At 35.3% G+C, this 21,983-nt stretch overlaps 1 protein-coding gene across 1 annotated transcript in view; it reads right to left on the bottom strand.

Annotated features, from left to right (window-relative positions):
* Nucleotides 1-863: 863 nt before the first annotated feature.
* Nucleotides 864-21,983, bottom strand: part of LOC100618787 (olfactory receptor-like protein OLF3) — an 81,343-nt gene continuing 60,223 nt past the window's right edge. The window contains exons 4-6 of the mRNA XM_056799832.1: nt 6,180-6,413; nt 5,494-5,568; nt 864-2,659 (exon numbers count right to left, since the gene is read on the bottom strand). Coding sequence (XP_056655810.1) covers nt 1,063-2,019 — 957 coding nt within the window. The 5' untranslated portion in view covers nt 2,020-2,659; nt 5,494-5,568; nt 6,180-6,413 and the 3' untranslated portion in view covers nt 864-1,062. The remainder of the gene's footprint in view (nt 2,660-5,493; nt 5,569-6,179; nt 6,414-21,983) is intronic.

The following is a 21,983-nucleotide window of genomic DNA, read 5'->3' as shown; positions in this document are numbered from 1 at the left end:
GATGGGTATTTAATACTTTCTATGTTCAATTTTGCTTTTAAAGCATACATAATGATCCCCTCTGGTTCAGCTTGTTTTACAGTAAAAACTTTAAATAAGGGAAGGACAACTGATTCCCTAGGGATTGGACTGGTTAAACATACCGATGTCTAAAACATACACACACAGAGGCATGGTTTTAGCCATTTGTTTCTGCAGTGCTTCTGCTCATTTGCTTCATGTAGAAATTTGCATATCTCTAAAAGAGACAAAGCTATTATACAGATATGGCCCATGGTTATGTCGGTTCAATATCGACATCCGTGGTAGGTCTGATTTGTACTCCAATTACTTCTAATTTAACTTAACACATCTGTTGTTTGGGTGCTGCATAGGCACAATTAGCAAGTCCAATGTGCAAAAAGGCCTAGAGAAATCCTTCTCTATATTTAATGATAAAACTCTATCTCTGGCATCTGAGCTTATTGACTTAGTTTTACTGTCTTATGCTGGGCTCAATGTGCAGGTTGTCATTCTGGGTGATCCTTCTAACAATAACATGCATTTTGATTCAAGATGAAAGAGTTGATTTCCAAATTTGGGTGAACACAGGACAATGATCCAGGGCAGGGATTACTAGCATTGTGTGTGTCATAGAACTCTGGCAGTCTGGTGAAAGCTCCAAATTATTAACTGAATAAAATAAAATATGTAGGATTATGAAGGAAATCAATTATATTGAAATGATAATTAAATTATTCTTAAAAACAAGTTTACAGCCCTCAGGTTAAGAACCTCAATCATAAGTGAAGAAAAGTTATATCAACATGACATAAAAAATAATATATTTATTTTTCAGAAAATGTAGAACATGAAAAGCCAGCAGAAAGCAGTCATGGAAAATTAAATCTTTTTAAATGTGCTTAGGTACTACCCACCAGGCTACCTCCCTACTACCAATTATCTGAAGATAACTATTAATGTTTTCCCATCATTTGAAAGGAGTGCCAATGATGTGGATAGTGCTTGTCACATTCCATCTGGGAGGGAGAGTCCAGAGACACAGCTGTTTCTTTGTGTGACTCATGAAAATGGTAGCTTTGACTTTAACTCATAGAATTGCCCTAGCAGTTTCTGCCAGGCCCCCTTCACTTCCTTATTCCTCACACTGTAAATCAGAGGGTTCAGCATGGGTATTAAGAGAGCATAGAACAGCGAGATCATCTTCTCCTGAAGGATATTGGGGCTTGAGTGGGGCTGAATGTATGTGAAAATGGTCATCCCATAGCACAGAGACACCACTGTCAGGTGGGAGGCACAGGTCTGGAAGGCTTTCTTCCTTCCCTCTGTGGACTGGATCTTCAGGATAGTAGAGATGATCTTGATATAGGACAGCAGAACCAGCAAGAATGGAGTCATAAGCAAAACAATGCTGGAGGCCATAATTGCAACCTCATTGGAGGAGGTGTCCACACAGGCCAACCTGACCAGGGCTAGAGTTTCACATGAGATATGGTCTATGACATTGTTTGTGCACATGGGAAGCTGAAAAGTGACGGCTGTCTGCATGAGAGAGTTCAGGGAGCCACTGGCCCAACAGGCAGCTACCAGTCTGGCACACAACCCTGTATGCATGATGGCTGAGTAACGCAGTGGGTCGCAAACTGCCACATAGCGATCATAAGCCATTACTGCCAACAAAAGGAACTCAATCCCACCCAGGCCCAGAGAGAAAAAGAGCTGGGCAGCACAGCTCACATATGGAATTGTTTTCTCTTCTTTCAGGAAATGTGCCAACATTTGGGGCACAATGCTGGTGGCATAAGAGACGTCAACAAGGTTGAGATTGGTGAGGAAGAAGTACATGGGCGTGTGGAGCCGGGTATCCAGTCGAATCAGGATGACTATGAGAATGTTTCCCAATACAATCATAAGGTACATAATCAGGAAAAGTACAAAGAGAAAGAGCTGGGTTCCTCGGTCACCGGACACCCCCAAGAGAATGAATTCACTCAACCACGTCTGGTTATCTGTTCCCATTAAAGAGAGGGATTCTATGGGAAGAGGTGGAAATAGAAAAAAATCATTGATTTTAAAAACCAAGCTGACAGCTTTTCAAAGAAATGTATTCTCCTCAGGCATAAGCATGGACTTACATAACTCTTTCAGAGACAGCTGGGTGTTCCATGAATAAGTGTTGGACCTGGATTCAGGAAGATCTAAATTCAAATCTGGCCTCAGACATTTTCCAACTATGTGGTCTGGGAGAAATCATTTGGCCTCTATTTCAGTTCCCTTAACTGTTAGGCTGAGATAATAAAAGCACCTACTTCCCAGAGATCAAATAAATTATTTGAAAAGTACTTATGGTAGCACACAGTAGGTGTTTAAAAAATAATTGCTTCCTTCTTTTCATGAATGTTCTATCCCTCCCTTTCTACTGGATCCTTATCTTATGCCTACAAAGATGCTTGAGTAGGTATTAATTTTTAAAAAATAGTTTCCCCACCCTGAAATTATCCTTTGCTTACTGTCCATTGTCAAGTGTCTAAAAATAAAAAAAGGAAAGGAATGAAATGGAAGGGAAGGGAAGGAATTTGGAATCAGAACACTGTCGTTGAATCCAAGTTCTGTATGATCTTAGGGAATTCTTTAACTACTTTGATCTCAGTTCCTCCATCTGAAAAATAAGAGAGAATTAAAGAATCTTTTAGAGCAGGTAGGGGATACACTGGATAGAGTACCAAACCAGAAAGCAAGTCATTAACTTTCTTTGCCTCGGCTCTTCATCTTAAAAATGAGCTGGAGATGGAAGTGGCAAATCACTCTAGTGTCTTTGCTAAGGAAAAAACCACAAATGGGGTCATGAAGAGTCTGACATGATTGAAACAGCTGAACAACAAAATAATTTTTGTTCCTTTGCATTCTTAATTCCAATGTTTTTTTTCTGTTCTTTCTCTCCTTGACTCCTAAATAAGATTTGACTTTTGATTTTTCTTTGTCCCCTTTTGATCCTCCTGTCCTGTCTCCCGTTCTTTGAATGTGGACATTCCCCATATTTCTGCCCTTGATATGCTAGTTTTCTCACTCCTATTATTTAATTATGAAGAAAAATTACTTCCAAATAGTATTTTGAACTGAGATAGGTTCTCTGAAGAACCATTCCTAAACTTAAAGCTCCAGTCATATCTTAAGCCCAGAGTTCATATCTAATATTTCCAACTCTCTTCTGAACAATTCAACCTGTATGTCTCTGATAATTCAAGCCATGTCTAAAACTGAATTCATCACCTCCCCTCTCTAAATTTGACCTAACCTCCTTATTTCTGTATGATACTTCCATCTAGCTCTGCAATTATCTTTGATTCTCCCTAACCTCCCACATCAAAATGGGTCCCAAATCTAGATTTGTTATAACTCTTCTATTAATTTTTTCTTTCCATTTTCACCATGTGAACCCTTATGAAAACCCACTTTGCAGAGACTTGCAGAATTACATAGCTGAAATGAACTACAGTGATCACATTGTCCAACCATTACTTGTAAAAGAAATCTCTCTTTAATATCTCCAATAATTAGTCACTTTAGACTTCTCTTGGAAAACTCAAGTGAGAGGGACTCCCCCTTCTCCTGAAGAAACCCATTCCATTTTTTGGAATCTAAATTTTCTTTCCTTCATCTATCATTCATTATTCCTACTTCTTCCTTCAAGGACCAAGCAGAATAAGACTAATCTCTGTTCAAATGGACAACCCCAAATAGTTCCTTGCATCGGACCCTTGCTTTATTTTAGATAAATGAATTGCCAATCAAACTTTAAGAATAAAAAAGCAAAATTTTATAGTAGTTACAACTCTATTCTCTTTGAAAATTATTAAACAGAAGCAAAATTTTATAATTGAAAAAAACAAACAAAGTCTAGTTCCACTCTTTCTATTCTTCCTCTCACACACATATATGTCCGAGTTCTTCAGTCTTAATGGTTTTGCTCACTTTATTCATTTTCCCCATTTGTGGAAGAGCATCATCTCTCATCTCCATTTATGGAAGTTCTCTTCCTTTAAGGGAAGATGCACCACAATGGATACTGACCTCAATTCTATGCCTCCATTGAATGTTTGCTATATCCTCCTAGATAAAAGTGACCTACCTCTCTTGCTCAAATTTTTCACACTACTTTATCTAAATCAATTATTCTCCCTGGTATCAAAATAAGTTACATATGTGCATAGTATACATATACATAAATTACAGTACAATAATTTGTAATTTGTATTTGTACATTGTACATGCAAATTCATAGGGAGTTTTGTATCTTTGTATTTCCAGTGTTTATTCAAATGCTTTTACATAGTAGGTAATAAATGTAAGTTGAGCCCAATTTTAAAGATAATTCTTATTTCTGATAATACAGACTCTCTGTCCTTTTGCCAAAGAGGACAGAGGGGGAAAAATCTTTGTTTATATTTCTCAGTTCAAATGCACCTCAGAACATTTATAAAATTAAATGTGAGCAGATGTTAAAAATAACTACTTTTCACAAAACTGCAGATATCTCAAGCCCACTTGGGTATAATATTGTCTGGACACACATTCTGCTCATCCTTCTAATTACATTGGTCAAAGAATCTTCATGTGACTAGAAGGAAGAATTTTTTTTCCTCTCTCAGGGGATTTCACATTGAAGAATTAAAAGAATTTTCCTTTGAGTCAAGAAATAGGGTTTTCATAAAGCTAGCCTCATCACTCTGGGTTCTCCATAAAGTGGGTTCATGGACCCAATACAGAGCAATGCCTAAAAGCATAACTTATGTGAAGATTTCATGTCATCAGTGCAGGCTGGCTCATCATTTCCTGTTTGGAACTATATCTACATATAGTTAAATATAAGCTCCACAAGGGAAGAAGGTGTCCTCTCTAAACTCTTTCTGCCCCCCAAATTCTATCCAAGAGATCTATACACCCTAAAAGCTTAATGAAAGTGTGTTGAATTCAATTGTAATTGAATGGAATCATTGTGTAAGTAGAAACTTTGTTGTAAATGAACAGATTAGATTTTAAAAAGTTAAACTGGGTCAATTCTGCTTCTTCCAATACAAAGTTGGACAAGAATATAAAAGCAGCAGGATTTTAGAGGAATATTATATGGGAGTTGGTAGGTCTGAATCATTGAGAATAATGAATCCTGTGAAGTTGTATATTTTCAAATTCACACTATTTGATATAAAAAATATGCAAAATATGGTCATTTGTTTCGGCCCATGGAAATATGCAGAAAATTTGAATTATGTGACCATTTCACAGAGCTGACTTTGGGGACCTTGCAGTAGTGGGAAGGGAAAGATCTCACATAACTAGACATGAGGATTCTAACATAGAGAGAATGACTAAGAAAAGGAGGCAGATTTTGAGAGGGAGAACAAGAAGATTGTATGGTTAAATATCATGTAAAAAGGGAAAAACAGTCCCTATAATAAAGAGTTATTGAAAATAAAATATAAAGGAATTGCTTACTGATGGAGAAAAGGTCATTCTGACAAGTCCATATACAACATAGAGAAGGCAGGAGAAATATGACACACTCCTTGTCTAAGGAAACAAAAATTATACGCAAGATATTGATTTTATTTGTATCATTACTTTTTGTGATCAGCATGTATTTTTATATTTGATTTTTGAATGGTAATAAAGAAAGAATATCACTGGGTGTGAATGTATGTATGAATATATATACACATAGAGTGATATATACACACAGAACAATATTTTTGTATATATATTTATATATACATATATATATAGAAATATTCATAGGTAGATGTGATCATTGTCTTCAATCAGAGACATAGAATTTAGAGCCTTAAGAAACCTTTAAAATTTTTCTTTCATATTACAGATGGGAAAACTGAGATCCAGAATATTGAAGTTATTTGCATATACTTCAGAGATGATAAATACAAGGGAAAAGATTCAAAATAATTCAAGTTATGACAAATCTAATGATGTTTTTCCCCAATACACTTTCAAACCTGCTTATCTATTATGACTTTGTTTTTCTATAACAAGGATGTAGGAGTAAATAGGAAGGTAGTGGGGGAAAAACACCTTTCTTAACTCTCCTTGATGTTTGCTAGGTTAACAGTTGAGGACTGGATATGTCACTAGAACATTTGAGTTTGAATCTCATCTGTGACACTTACCAGCTATGTCACTTTCTCTTTCTGAGCTTCTATTTCTTTGTCAAATGAAGTGAGTGGCCGAGAGGATGGGAATCTCTAAGAATTCCTTCCAGTTTTTAATCCGTTGATATTAAAAAGGCCAGCTGAGATTTATCGAACCTATTGATCCTTCATTTTCCTTTGCTCAGCTGAATAATGAGCAAAACTGTGATTAGGAAGCAAAATACTCTTCATAGAAATGCATGGCTCAGCAACCTGTAATAAATAATATTCATACACATTAAGTGTATTTTTATCACTATATTTTATCACTATATTTAATGTCTACCCTAATTTCTGGCTGCCAGATCTCTAGTTATTCTCTTCACATAATTCCTGTAGCACAACCTTTCAATCTTCATTTCACATAACCTTGACTCAGTCACCAAAAACCTATATCCACTTTGACTCTTTGTAGTTCTTTAATGGAGACAACTAACCTTAAATTCTATCCCATGAACAAATGCTACAGAAAAAAAAAAAAACTGTCTGATAATAGTTCATTAAAAAAGAGAGAGAGGAGACCTTCAGACTTTTCCCCTTTTCTACGATGTAGACGTGACTTTGATAGTAATGTATCTTCATGGCTCCCTCATTTTGTTATTCTTCCCTTTGCTCCGAGTTCCTGAAAATGATTTCCATCAGTGCAGTCACTGGAGTCAGTGAACTTATTTTAAAAATATTTTGATAAATACATCTCAAGACAATTGATTCCCTTTGCAATCCCAAGTATCTTATTGTGCATTTAAAATGTTATATTGAGAAAGGTACATCAGTTTCACTAGACTGCCAAAGGTGTCTATGACATAAAAAAGTTAAGAACTCCTTTAATGTGTTTCAGTGGTTTCAGGCCATCCTTTTCTTCACTGTATTTTTTAATACCTAGCAAAATCCTTACTATGACTTTTCTTTTCCTTTTTCAGTTTCCCAAAGTTCCAAAACTTTTTTTACTCTTAAACCACTCTCAATAGATGATTTAACTCTTATTTTTCAGAAATGACCAAAACCAGGAAATTCAAGGACAAATTTCCAGTTGTTTCCCTCATCCATGTACATACTCTTTTGAGCTAAAATATTTATTTCTTTGCTGATCCCTTTGTTCACAATAATAAATTATTAGACAACTCTTTGTACAAAAAATAGCATTTTAATTTGTATTACAACAAAATACTAGCTATTAGTTAATATCACAAATAGATGAGTGCTATAAAACTAAAATGAGTAATTTGATATCATGCTAAATAAATTTATTTAGTACCTTTGTTTTTATCATGTTGTCTTAGTCTAACCATGAATAAATTCTATCCTTTCAATTATTTGTCATCCTTTATTTTTGTATAGATCAGATATATTTTATAAGTATATTTCTATGAGTACTAAGTGTACTGACAGGTTAAGTGCCAGATATTTTTTGTACTTTGTATTCATTTTGCACATAAGCTTTCTCTTTATGATTTCTATTTACTTTTGTTAGAACATTAACAACTACCTTCAAATTAATATGAATTAAATACTAATCTTGATTTTATAAATTAAAGCATGCTAATGAATAAGACCTTTGTCCAAACACTCTCTATAACTATTACTATGAACTGTCACACATATTTCTTCTCCCTAAAGTCATCTTTTAAAATATGCTCAAACACATCCATGAATGGTAATGGAAGCTGTAGCCTCAGTAGAATTGGCAGTAATAGTACCAGTGGTATTGGTGGTAGTAGTAATAGTAATTGTGGTACTAGTGGTAGTGGTAGCAGTGGTAATACTAATAGGTAATATATACAGACCATCGCAAAAGTCTTTGTATCATTTTAAGCTATTGTTATTTATGATATCCTAAGACTTTTGGGACCCTTCAGGCAGCACATGAAGATGTGGGAAGAAGCTTCCTCAAAATAACATGGTCAAGTATGCAGGGTCAATACCATTATCCTCATTTTACATTTAAAAACCAGCAGCCTTTAGAGGTTGTAACTTTCATGTTATGACAAAGTGTCTGGCTGTAGTCAGAAAACAGGTTATAACTACCATCTGTTTCATTTTTCAAAAACTCTCCTAAAATGAGGACATTAATAACACTTACTTCAAAGGGTTATCATCAGGATCAAATGAGATAACAGTTGTGTGGAAGTTTAAACTGCCTGTCACACAGTAGGTACCTAATAAATGTTTATTTCTTTACTTGACACCAAGACAAGTTATTGGATAATGATTCATATCCAAAGTAGAAATCATGACTGCTAATCATACCACCCTCCCTGTCAGTATTTTCCTTTCAAGTAGGATGTTTGAATCCAAAGAGAATTAATCTTTAGCAGTAAATTTTCAGGTTTCAGTGCCAAGTGAGAGGAGATTATTAGATTATTAGATGGGAGATTTTTCTGGTCCCATTGAACAACATTATACACAATGGCCACTACCATGATACATAATACCAACAGTATGATTATTTAGAAATATTTGGATGTTCAATAGTAAATGGTAATAAAGATAACTGACATCTATATGCATTTTAAGAGTTACAAAATATTTTATCTATGTTATCTCACTTTATCCTTTATCCTCTGAAGTTCTAGTAACATCATTTTTTAACATTGGAAACCAAGGCTTAGAGGCACTAAGTGACTTTTCCAAGTAACACAGGATTGTTATCAGTTGCAATTATCTAGTTAATCTTGAAGCTTCAATGGGCCCATCTATAATCTAACTACTCTTAGCCCTCTCCACTACTTGTAGTTCCAAAGTTTCAAAGAAGAATAAAATGTTTCAGTTTGCCATCAACTCTTCTTAATCATCAGGGTGAGTTCTCAATGGACACTAAGTAAGATTTGGGATGTCAGACTGTACCCATATCCCTTCTCTATTAGTGGTCATAGTATGGAAAATTGAAAAACCATTATCAACATACCTTGAAGATACAAGGTCCTGGGGCAGTTAGGTAGCACAGTAGATAGATCTAGATTCAGGAGGACCTGGGTTCAAATCTGACCTCAGACACTTCCTCACTGTGTGACCTGGTCAAGGTATTTAACCCTGATTGCCTAGCCCTTGCTGCTCTTCATTCTTTGAACTGATATTAAGAGAGAAAGTAAGGGGTTTTTTTAAAGTTATTTCAGGAATGTTTGTTTAAATTATTTTGATGAGGACCCTGAGGACCTCAAACAGTTATAAGATTAACCATTTTTTTTCACCTTTTATCCAGTTGTTGATGCCATGTAGAAACAACTTTTATCTACCCACAGTATTCACTGTAGCATCATTGAAGCTATCTCTATACATAGGGATCATTTGATTCTTTGTACCTATATCCCAAGTACCTAACATAGTGCCCAATATGTAGCAGGTGCTTAATATATAACTGATTGATATTCAACTTTCCACTTGTCATTCCTTCTGGCTTTCATAGGTAGCTTTGGGAATTTTCATTGCTCAATACTATAAGAAAATAATTTACCTTTTCTTTAGAAGGTTAAAGAAATTGAATAGTTTCTCCTTTAATATTCTTAAATATAACGACTCCTCATTCTATTCCAGTGAGAATGTTCTGATTCAAAGGCCCTGCTCCTTTTCTGTCCCAAACCATATTATTCCTTGGAAATGTTTAAAAGCTTGGAAATGTTTAAGAGCTTTCTTTCTTCTTGACTATGTTGATTAGAAGTAAAATTGATATGGGAAGCCACAAAGACATACAGATATGGGCTCCTCAAAATTGTATGTGTTTATGAAGCTTTAACCAGCCCCTATCTTCTCTTCTATATCTACTCTCTATGAAAAATACAGTGAGATATACTTTTCAACAAGATGATTAATTACATAAAGGTTATTTAAGATCGTAACTCATTTTGTTTTAAAATGATTTGGTCCTCTCCCAGACATAATATTATTTTCCAAGAGAAATGCCCACCTTCAGATCTAAAAAAAGATTCCTCTGACCCACAAAGGAGGGATAATTTGATTGAAATGGATACTTAACTCATCTCTAATGGGCAGGAACACTTGCATCATGCAGGTGTTTGAGAGTAGGGAGTTTCAGAGGCACTTGGGTTGGTGAAGTTTCCAAGATTTGAGTTTGACATCCTGAGAGGGCAATTAATGTGCCCTCTTTAGGGATTAATGTTCCCTATTATTTACTTACTTTCTGATTTTATTCATCCATCTTCACATATTAATCCTCAGTTACTTCCTTTGACTCCATTTTTCAAACTGGTCAGTTCTTTATAGTTTATCTTTCAAAGGACCTTCTTTTGTTTTATTTTCATTCTTAACTTTTGTCTCTTCTTCCTCTCTCTCTTTACAGAAATCTAAGGCTTGAATATTCTCCTGCAATATAAGTCCAACTCTATATCATCTTTCATCCACACTGCACCTTTCTCTGGAATCCCTTCCTGGTCTTTTATTTGGTTCTTTTGAAATAGTTTAATCTCATATAAATGAGGAGGAAAAAGAAAGGGACAAATCTCCTCTCTTACTAATGCAAAGGAGTAAACAGAAATTAATTCACTGGATGGATGAGTTTCTCCAGTAAGGAGTTGAAGGGAGATATGGAGGCAAAGGGATGTGAGGAAAGCTGACCTTAGAGCTATGGATTAGAGACAGAAGGAATCTGTCTAATCTTCCCAAAGATACACCACAAAGTATATCCTTGAGTCTTGAATGTGGGCTCAAACTGGCAGGAGGATGTTATATCTCAGACATTCCCTTGCAGGGGAAAGGGTCCTTGTTGTTGGACCCTTCCCTATAACCCCAGAGACAAGCTGGATCTTTGTCACAGATGAAACAAGATGCCACCTTTGATCTTGTTCCCCATACCCCCAACCTCTATCTTCTCAAGAAAATTCTAACCAAACTCTAACAGTCATAAACTGAAATTTATTTGGAGATCTGGGGAATAAAAGGTTTGGAGGGTTAAGGCAGCAGGATGAAGGGATTAGGAATGCCCTAATATTCTGTTCATCAGTTGTTGAAAATCAAAAATCCTTGGCCAGAGGCTATATGCCTCAAGCCTTTTTCCCAACACCCTGTTCCTTATCACTTAACACTACACTAATTTATACTAATATTTATATTATTGAATCAGGGAAAGGTAAGAAAGGAAGAGAGCAGATTGGCTCTGCCTCAGAGTCCAACTGACTCTTGGTCAGTCTTGAGTAGCAGGAGACTAGTGGAGGGGGGTTGTGGAGGATTTTCTAGCTGGAGATAGGTATACAGCAAGATGAAAATCAGGTTCTTTGTTCTCCTGACTTCAGATATTTCTCTCTGTTCCTCAGGAAATGTTCCTCTCAGAATCCTTCCAAAGCTGGCAGTAAAGTTCTTGCCCAGAATTCTCTCAACTGTCAGTTCTCTTTCTCAGAATCCTCAGCTGACTCTTCCCTGTCCCCAGGCTAGTCCATCAAACTGCAGGATCCTATTAAGGTCTCCCTTCAATCCTTACATGTAGAATTGTACAATAGAAGTCAAAAGACTTATTTCCTAATGCTAACTAAAACTTTCTTGTTGTGTGCCTTTTAGCAAGTCAGTTTTTTAAACATTTCTTTTACTATCTAAAACTCTGGGATTCAAAAACCTTCACTACATATCTTTCATGGTTGTTACAAGGATAAAATGAAAGATTAAAACTATTTGATAAAGAACATTATTATACATATCATTTATGGATGTTAGTAGATATGAAGAGAAGACTAGCACCTTTAGTGTGAAGACTTGCATATCCATCTGTGATCTCTCTCCACCACCCAACTTTTTCCTTCTGGGTTCAGCTGGATTGTTCCTTGGGGCTACCAAAAGCAATGTTAAGATTCCCCCTTCTCTGCCCCCCCAAAAGGGAAATCCTGAGTTCGGAGAATATTTTTTTTATTTTATTTGGTCAATTTCAAACACCATTCCTTGGTTACAAAAATCATATTTCACTCCTCCCTCCCCCTCTTCCCCCCACCTCTCCTGTAGCCAATGCACAATTCCACTGGGTATTACATGTGTGCTTGATCAGAACCTATTTCCATTCTGTTGATGTTTGCACTAGGATGTTCCTTTAGGGTCTATATCCCCAATCATATCCCCCTCTACCAATGATTTCAAGCAGTTGTTTTTCTTCTGTGCTTATACTCCCAGTTTTTCCTCTGAATGGGGATAGTGTTCTTTCTCATAGATCCCTCTGGGTTGTCCAGGATCACTGCATTGCCACTAATGGAGAAGTCTATTACATTCAATTGTACCACAGTGTATCAGTCTCTGTGTATAATATTCTCCTGGTTCTGTTCCTTTTGCTCTGAATCACTTCCTGGAGGTTGTTCCAGTTCCCATGGAATTCCTACACTTTATTATTCCTTCAAGCACAATAGTATTCCGTCATGAGTTTGGAGAATCTTAAGAGTTCTTCTAGGCCCATTTCCTTAGCCTGGCTCTGAGATTGAGGCATAACAAAAGCCTAGTTTACTCTCATAAAGCCATATCTCCTGTTGAGCATGGAAACAGCACTTACCATTCATTTAAAAAAATCTATTTTCCAACAATTAGAAAGGTAGAGCAAGAGATTAAAGATATTTTTCTGTTTCAAAGACTGTCCCATTGTAGAGAGGAACAAAATATCTGTTCCCAATCTGAAGGACATTTCCAAGTCCCAGATTATTTGCAGATCTCAAAGAATGGGCAGGAATTGAACTCCATGAACTGTCATATTACTATGCAAAACTAATCAGCTCTTCTAATCACATATAATTTTTTCTAGGATGATCTTTTTATCAGATTCAACCTCTTTTACCATTTCTAGAATCTAGGTTGATGTGGGAAAATATCTTGTATGTATAGCATTAATAACTAACAATTCCCACCAAAAGGAAGTATGATCATTTCCCTATAGTATCTTTAATGTTATAGTTGGCTATTTTAATATTTGTGGTTTTAAAATAAATAACAGCATGAAAAAATATTTGAAAAATGTGTTGTAATCATGACATCCCTACTTATTCATACCCTAATTTCAGGCAAAAATTCTAGTAGATAATAAACAGCCCTTGATACTGAAAGGTCAAGTTTAAATGTAAAATGATGACAGAGACATAGCAATATTAAAAAAAAAATAATACCTGGAAATTGTACAATGTTTACCCAAAGCACCGAATTTGAAAATTTGAAGAGACCTCTAATAAAATTCATTCACAAATGGAATCTCCACTATGCCAGGCTGGTACATAATCATCTAGCCTTTGCTTAAAGACCACTAAGGATGAAGAACATACCATTTTTCAAAGCAAATCATTTTATTTTAAAAACAAAGGGATTCAGAATTGGTCAGATGGGTGGAATCACATAGTAATCACTACTGTTTAAATGTCAGTGAGATCTGGACATCATACTACAGGAAATTATCCAAGAAAACTGTCCCAATATTCTAGAATAAGAGGGAAAAGTTGAAATTGAAAGAATCCACAGATCTTAATCCTGTACTTAATCCCCAACTGACAACACCCAGGAATGTTATAGCTGAATTCAAGAACTATCAGACCAAGGAAAAAATATTACAAGCTTCTAGGAAGAAGTCATTCAGATACCATGTAACCACAGTGAGGATCACAAAGGATCTGGCTGCATCTACACTGAAGGACCGAAAGGCATGGAATATATTCCAGAAAGCAAGGGAACTAGGTCTACAACCAAGAATCAACTACCCAAGAAAACTGACTATATTCTTAGAGGGGAAAGTATGGTCATTTAACAAAATAGACAAATTCCAAGCATTTGTAAAGAAAAAACCAGACCTGAACAGAAAAATTGATGCCCAAGCACAGAACTCAAGAGGATCATCAAAAAGTAATTAAAAAAGAGGAAAAAAAGAAAAACAAAACAAAAAACAAAACAAAAAAACAACAACAACCTTTTTTAAGAGACCCAATAAGTTAAAATGATATGTATCCCTATAAGAAAAGAGGTCATTGGTAGCTCTTAAAAATTTTTATTATCACCTTGGCAGTTAGAAGAATTACACTTAGAGGGAACAGTGACAAACTTTATAGGATGAAATGCCAAGACATAAATATGTATATAGATATATGTATGCATAATTACATAGGTATATATGTGTATATATATACAACTAGAGCTAAAAAAAGAGATTAATACTAAAAGAAAAGGGAAAACAAACAAAATGGGGTAAATTTATATGTCACAAAGAAGCTCATGGCGGTAGGGGGGAGAACATCAATATAGCAGAAGGGTAAAGAGGTTGGAGATAGGAAATACTCAACTCTTACATGCATTGAAATTGACCCAAAGAGGGAAGAACAATCCAATCCATTGGGGCAGAGAATTGATTTGCACCCTATAGTGAAGTAGAAGGGTAAGAAATGGACTGGTGGAGAAGGAAGCAGTACGAGAGAGAGAGGGTGGGGGGTAGTTTAAAAAGACTGTAAAGAAAATAAGAAGAGAATAAGAAGGGAGGGGGTAGAAAGGGAGGTAAAATAAGGGTGGGAATGAGGGGACTGATTAAAAACAAAACATTGGTGTAGAAGGAAATAGTGAAAGAAGAAAAGACAGGCCTAGGAGTAGAAATAAAAATGCTGGGAAATATACAGCTGGTAATCATAACTCTGAATGTGAATGGAATGAATTCACCCATAAAATGCAAGCAAATAGCAGAGTGTATTAGAATTCAAAACCCTACCATATGCTGTCTATAAGAAACACACATGAGGAAGGTAGACACACATAGGGTAAAAGTAAGTGGATGAAGCCAAATCTATTAGGCATCAACTGATAAAAAAAAAAAGGAAGGAGTCACAATCATGATATGTGACAAAGCCAAAGTAAAAATAGATCTAGTCAAAAGAGGTAGGGAAGGTAATTCCATCCTAATAAAAGGCAATGTAGTCAATGAGGAAATATCAGTACTCAACATGTATGCACCAAATGGAATAGCATCCATATTTCTAAAGGAGAAACTAGGGTAGCTCAAGGATGAAATAGAAAAACTATACTAGTGGGATACCTGAATGTTCCTCTATCAGAACTAGATAAATCAAACCAAAAATAAATAAGAAAGAGGTAACAGAAATGAGTGAAATCTTAGAAAAAAATAGAGTTAGTAGATATGTGGAGAAAAATAAATAGGGACAAAAAGGAATACACCTTCTTTTCAATAGCACATGGTACATTCACAAAGATTGACCATGTACTTGGGTATAAAAACAATGCAACAAGTGCAAAAGAGCAGAAATAATAAATGCAACCTTCTCAGACCAAAATGCAATGAAAATAATAATTAGTAAGGGTACATGGAGAGGCAAATCAAAAATTAATTGGAAATCAAACAATATGATTCTCCAAAATTGGTTAAAGAACAAATCATAGAAATAATTAATAATTTCATTGAAGAAAATGACAATGATGGGACATCCTTTCAAAATTTATGGGATGCAGCCAAAGCACTACTCAGGGGAAAATTTATATCCTTGAGTTCATATATTAACAAATTAGAGAGGGCAGAGGTCAATGAATTGGACATGCAAATTAAAAAACTAGAAAGTGAACAAATAAAAAATCCTCAGATTAAGACTAAATTAGAAATCCTAAAAATCAAAGGATAAATTAATAAAATTGAAAGTCAAAGAACTATCAATTTAAGAAATAAGACCAGAAGCTGGTATTTTGAAAAAACAAATAAAATAGACAAAATACTGGTCAATCTAATTTTAAAAAAAGAAAGAAAGAAAACCAAATTGACAGTATCCAAGATGAAAAGGGAGACTTCACATCTAATGAAGAGGAAATTAAGGCAATCATTAAAAACTAGTAAGCCCAATTATATGGCAATAAATATGGCAATCTGGATGATATAGGTGAATACTTACAAAAATATAAATTTCCTAGACTAACAGAGGAAGAAATGGACCAACTAAACAACCCCATACCAGAAAAAAATAAATTGAACAAGCCATCTAAGAATTCCCTAAGAAAAAATCCCTAGGTCCAGATGGATTCACAAATGAATTCTATCAAACATTCAAAGAACAGCTAATCCCAATGTTATAAAACTATTTTACAGAATAAGCAAGAGGAAGTTCTGCCAAATTCATTTTATGACACAAATATGGTACTGATTCCAAAGCCAGGCAGGTCAAAAACAGATAAGGAAAACTATAGACCAATCTCCTTAATGAATATAGATGCAAAAATCTTAACTGGGATACTAGCAAAAAGACTCTAACAAGTGATCACAAGGCTTATTCACTATGACCAGGTAGGATTCATACCAGGAATGCAAGAATGGTCCAATATTAGGAAATCCTTCCACATAGTTGACCATATTAACAAGCAAACCAATAAAAATCACATAATTATCTCAATAGATGCAGAAAAAGCTTTTGACAAAATACAACACTCATTCCTAATGAAAACACTAGAAAGCATAGGAATAGAAGGACTTTTCCTAAAAATAATAAATGGTGTATATCTAAATCCATCAGCCAACATTATCTGCAATGGGGATAAACTGGAAGCCTTCCCAATAAGATCAGGAGTGAAACAAGGATGCCCATTATCACCTCTATTATTTAACATTGTACTAGAAACAATAGGAGTAGCAATTAGAGAAGAAAAATAAATTGAAGGTATTAAAATAGGCAATGAGGAGACCAAGCTATCACTCTTTGCGGATGATACGATGGTCTACTTAAAGAATCCTAGAGATTCAACTAAAAAGCTAGTGGAAATAATCAAGAACTTTAGCAAAGTTGCACACTACAAAATAAACCCACAGAAGTCATCAGCAGTTCTATATCTCTCCAACACATCTCAGCAGCAAGAATTAGAAAGAGAAATTCCATTTAAAATCACCCTAGACAATATAAAATATTTAGGAATCTATCTGCTGAGACAAACACAGGAACTATATGAACACAACTACAAAACACTCTCCACACAATTAAAACTAAACAATTGGAAAAACATCAACTGCTCATGGGTAGGACGAGCTAACATAATAAAAATGACAATCCTACCCAAATTAATTTACTTATTTAGTGCCATACCCATTGAACTACCAAAAAATTTTTTTACTGAATTAGAAAAAAACATAACAAAGTTCATTTGGAAGAACAAAAGATCAAGGATATCCAGGGAAATAATGAAAAAAAATGTGAATGAAGGAGGCCTTGCAGTCTCAGATCTCAAACTATACTATAAAGCAGTGGTCACTAAAACAATTCTGTACTAGTTAAGAGACAGAAAGGAGGATCAGTGGAATAAACTTGGGTTAAGTGACCTCAGCAAGACAGTCTATGACAAGCCCAATGATCCCAGTTTTGGGGACCCAAACCCACTATTTGATAAAAAAAAAAACTTCTGGGAAAATTAGAAGACAATATGGGAGAGATTAGGTTTGGATCAACATCTCACACCCTACCCCAAGATAAACTCAGAATGGGTGAATGACTTGAATATAAAGAAGGAAACTATAAGCAAATTAGGTGAACACAGACTAGTATACTTGTCAGATCTTTGGGAAAGGAAAGACTTTAAAACCAAGCAAGAGCTAGGAAAAAAATCACAAAATGTAAAATAAATAATTTTGATTGCATCAAATTAAACAGCTTTTATACAAACAAAAACAATGAAACCAAAATTAGAAGGGAAGCAACAAATTGGGGAACAATCTTAATAATAAAAACCTCTGAGAAAGGTCTAATTACTCAAATTTATAAAAAGCTAAACCAATTGTACAAAAAAACAAGTCATTCTCTAATTGATAAATGGGCAAGGGTCATGAATAGGCAATTTTCAGTTAAAGAAATCAAAACTATTAATAAGCACATGAAAAAGTGTTCTAAATCTCTTATAATCAGAGAGATGCAAATCAAAAGAACTCTGAGATATCACCTCACACATAGCAGATTGACTAACTTGTGTGGAAAGGAAAGAAGACTAACAATTGGTGGGGGAAGGGGCAACTGGGAGTGGCAGTCCAATCTTCTATTTCCTTTCCCAAATAAATATTACACATGACAGCAATGGAAAGTAATGAATGCTGTAGGGGATGTGGCAAAGTCAGAACATTAATGCATTGCTGGTGGAGTTGTGAATTGATCCAACCATTCTGGAGGGCAATTTGGAACTATGCCCAAAGGGCAATAAAAGACTTTCTGCCCTTTGATCCAGCCATAGCACTGCTGGGTTTGTACCCCAAAGAGATAATAGGGAAAAAGACTTGTACAAGAATATTCATAGCTGTGCTCTTTGTGGTGGCAAAAAATTGGAAAATGAGGGGATGCCCTTCAATTGGGGAATGGCTGAACAAATTGTGGTATCTGTTGGTGATGGAATACTGTTGTGCTCAAAGGAACAATAAAGTGGAGGAATTCTATGTGAACTGGAATGACCTCCAGGAAGTGATGCAGAGTGAGAGGAGCAGAACCAGGAGAACATTGTACACAGAGACTGATACACTGTGGTACAATCGAATGTAATAGACTTCTCCATTAGTGACAATGCAGTGATCATGAACAACTTGGAGGAATCTATGAGAAAAAACAAAACAAAACATTATCCACATTCAGAGGAAAAACTGTGGGAATAGAAACACAGAAGAAAAACAATTTCTTGATTACATGGGTCGAGAGGATATGATTGGGGATGTAGACTCTAAATGAACATCCTAATGCAAACACCAACAACATGGAAATAGATTCTGATCAAGGACACATGTAGTACCCAATGAAATTGTGCATCAGCTGCAGGAAGAGTGGAGAGAGGGGAGGGAGGGAAATAATGTGATTCTTGTAACCAAAGAATAATGTTCTAAATTGACTAAGTAAATTAATTTTAAAAAATAAATAAATGTCAGTGAGATAGGGTACCTTTACTAGAACATTCCAGGGATTTTTTCCCTGTCCTTTAACATTTTTATCAAGAATTTAGATTAAGGAAAACATAACATGCTCATCAAATTTTCATCACTAACATGCTGAAAGACAGTCAGAACCTAAAAGGATTGTGTGAGAAAAAAATTGCTCCCACTTCTGCCTCCTGGAGTGAAATACATCAAATCTAATCACTCTTTCCTATGACATCACTTCAGATATTTTAATATACCTATCATGTGCCTGTTAAATATTCCTCTCTCCAGGCTAAACCTCTCCTGTTCTTCCATCTAGTCCTCATATGACACAGACTCTCAAGGCCATTCACTCTGTCACTCTTTTCTGAACTTTTTCTAGTTTATAAATCCTTTCTACCCCCATGGAAATGAATATTATATGCCAATTGAGAAAAGAGAAGAACAGAGTATTGAGATGTGTTTAATCTTGACTTTTGGAAACTATGACTCTTTTAGTGAAGTCCAATATCATATTTTTCCAAAAAAATATCACTTTCACACTATGCCTTGCCCATCTTGTACTTTTAAAGTTGAATTTTTGTTCTCATGTATAAGACAATTATAATCTCTATTTAATTTCAAATTATTAGATTCTGATCAATTTGTTTGCCTATTAAAATCTTTTAGGATCCAGTCATCCAGTATGTTAGCTATACTAACCAGCTTAATAACATCTGTATATTTGGGGATCATGTCATTTATGCCTTTACCCAAGATAGTTATAAAAATATTAAATAGCATAGGTTAAAGTACAGATAATTGGAATATTCACCTAAAGATCTCCTTCCATAACAACATTGAATCATTAATGACAACTATTAGAGTCTTCCTATCTAATCAATTTCAAATCTATCTGTGTTACTTTCTAATTTCTTGAAGGATAGTGTTTAAATCTATTTTTGATCATAACTTTCAGAAAGTCCATGAATTCTTATATTGTCTCTTTTCAACATGTTTTCCAAGTCAACTGCTTTTATAATAAGATATTTCCTACCATCCATTTTTCTTTATTGTAAATTAGTTTTATTATTTCTTGTTGTGCTAAGAAGTTATCAGCTTCCTTTTGCTCAATTCTAATTTTTAATGAATTATGTTCTTTGATGAGTATGGGGGTTTCTTTTTCCAATTAGTTGATCTTTCATAATTTTCTCACATTGTTTTTAATATTTTTCTATTTTTCCCTCAACTTCTCTCATTTGGTTTTTTAAAGTCTTTTTTGAGCTCTTCCAGGACTCCTTTTCAGGATTTAGTTCATTTTATGTTTTCTTTCAAAGATTTAGAAGTAGATGCTTTAATTTCATTATCTTCTGAATTTGAACTCTTATCTTTATTTTCAAAGAAGCTATCTGTTGTTGGGTTCTTTCTCTTTTGCTTATGCATTTTTTTCTATTTTTAGCAGCCTGTTTCTTAATTATCACTTTTATGCAAGTGTCTGGTTCTTCTCCCCATGTGGGGAAGATAAAGTCTCAGGGTTTAATTTGTTGTTGTTGGTGGTGGTGTTTTCTAAGTACTCTGGGGGTCTTTTGATCTCTTGGTTCTTTTGATTACTATGTTACAGGGTCCCCAGTAATGCTGTAGTTTCTAGAGGCTGTGAGCATCTTTTTACTCTACTGTCCTATAGCACCAATCAGGAGCTCTATTTTCTCAGGGTTCACTCATTTGTGTGGTTATCCCTCCTCTTCTATAGTCATAGTTTGATATAGTACCTGGTCAGCACCAGTAGCTGAAGGAGAGAAAACCACGGTTTTCTCTCACAGTCAGTTGGTGAAAGGTTTTGAGCTGAGGCTTTGGTCCATACAGCTACCTCCAGGCCCTGCTATCTGCTTATTTAGTTATTAAGATGGCCATCTAGAACTCTCCCAACTTCCTCTCAAGTTGTGTTACATTTGACAATTATTTCTTCCCAACTTTTAACCACTTTTGCAGCTTTAAAGTAACTCAGAAACATTTTGTGCACATTGGTGGTGATGGTGGTAATAGGAATTTGGAGAGATAATCTTCAAGATAGCCCTGAGGAAAGAAAGAAAGAAAGAAAGAAAGAAAGAAGATAGCCCTGAGTTTGAACTGAAAACCCCTTTCAAAAGACACACCACATAGATGTGTCAATCCAGCTAAAGACCAGAAAGATGTCTATATCTAGCAAAGGAGGATGTTTAGAGAGTATTCCAGGTGTGGAAGACCAGCAAATTACAATAGAGAACAAACCAAGGATAGAGAACCTATTAGTAGATAGCCAAGGAGCCAATTGTACATCCCAGTTGTGCTTTCACACAGTCCAGAAGCCCAATAGAATTATCCATACATCAATGAAATTGCCATATCATTCAGCTATTATCATTAGCTCTATGGGGAGGATTGCAGATAACCAGAAACAGTGTGGGAAGGTTGGAAGGATCTAGTAGATTTGAACTATGAACCGATTAGATAGTTAGGAAAAGCTCCTGTGGCTTGGTGATAGTCTAAGGTTCAACAATGAGTGCTTCTCTCCTCCTTACCTTTGGGGAGGTCTTTAATCTGTGTTTTATGATTGTACTGAGGTCCCTTAAGACTCAATTGTGGTAACATTCCTCCTGGTTGAAGCAATTTGTCTTCATAGTTACAGATGGAAGGGAAATTATCTTCGAATTTGATCAATTACTTGCCAGCTGTTGGAATAATGTGATACTCCAACCCCTATGCTCATGGTAATTGTGATTATAACAGCAGGAACTTTACTAGGTAACTTTGGGGGCATTCTACATTTGTTTCCTTTGAAGCTTCTTCTTTGGTCTAGGTCCATGTCACTGTCTCACCATGTTTGACATATCAAGGGAGTAATACTCTGTGGAACTAAAAGGGTTTGAGTCTCAAAATTATCTATCCAAATCCACTCATTTTAATGATGAAAATAAAGAGCCAAGGAGATGAAGTGAATTGCCTGA

The sequence above is a fragment of the Monodelphis domestica genome, chromosome 5 (assembly GCF_027887165.1).
Source record: "Monodelphis domestica isolate mMonDom1 chromosome 5, mMonDom1.pri, whole genome shotgun sequence".
NCBI classification, from domain to species: Eukaryota; Metazoa; Chordata; class Mammalia; order Didelphimorphia; family Didelphidae; genus Monodelphis; species Monodelphis domestica.
This window is presented reverse-complemented; position numbering and strand designations above follow the sequence as displayed.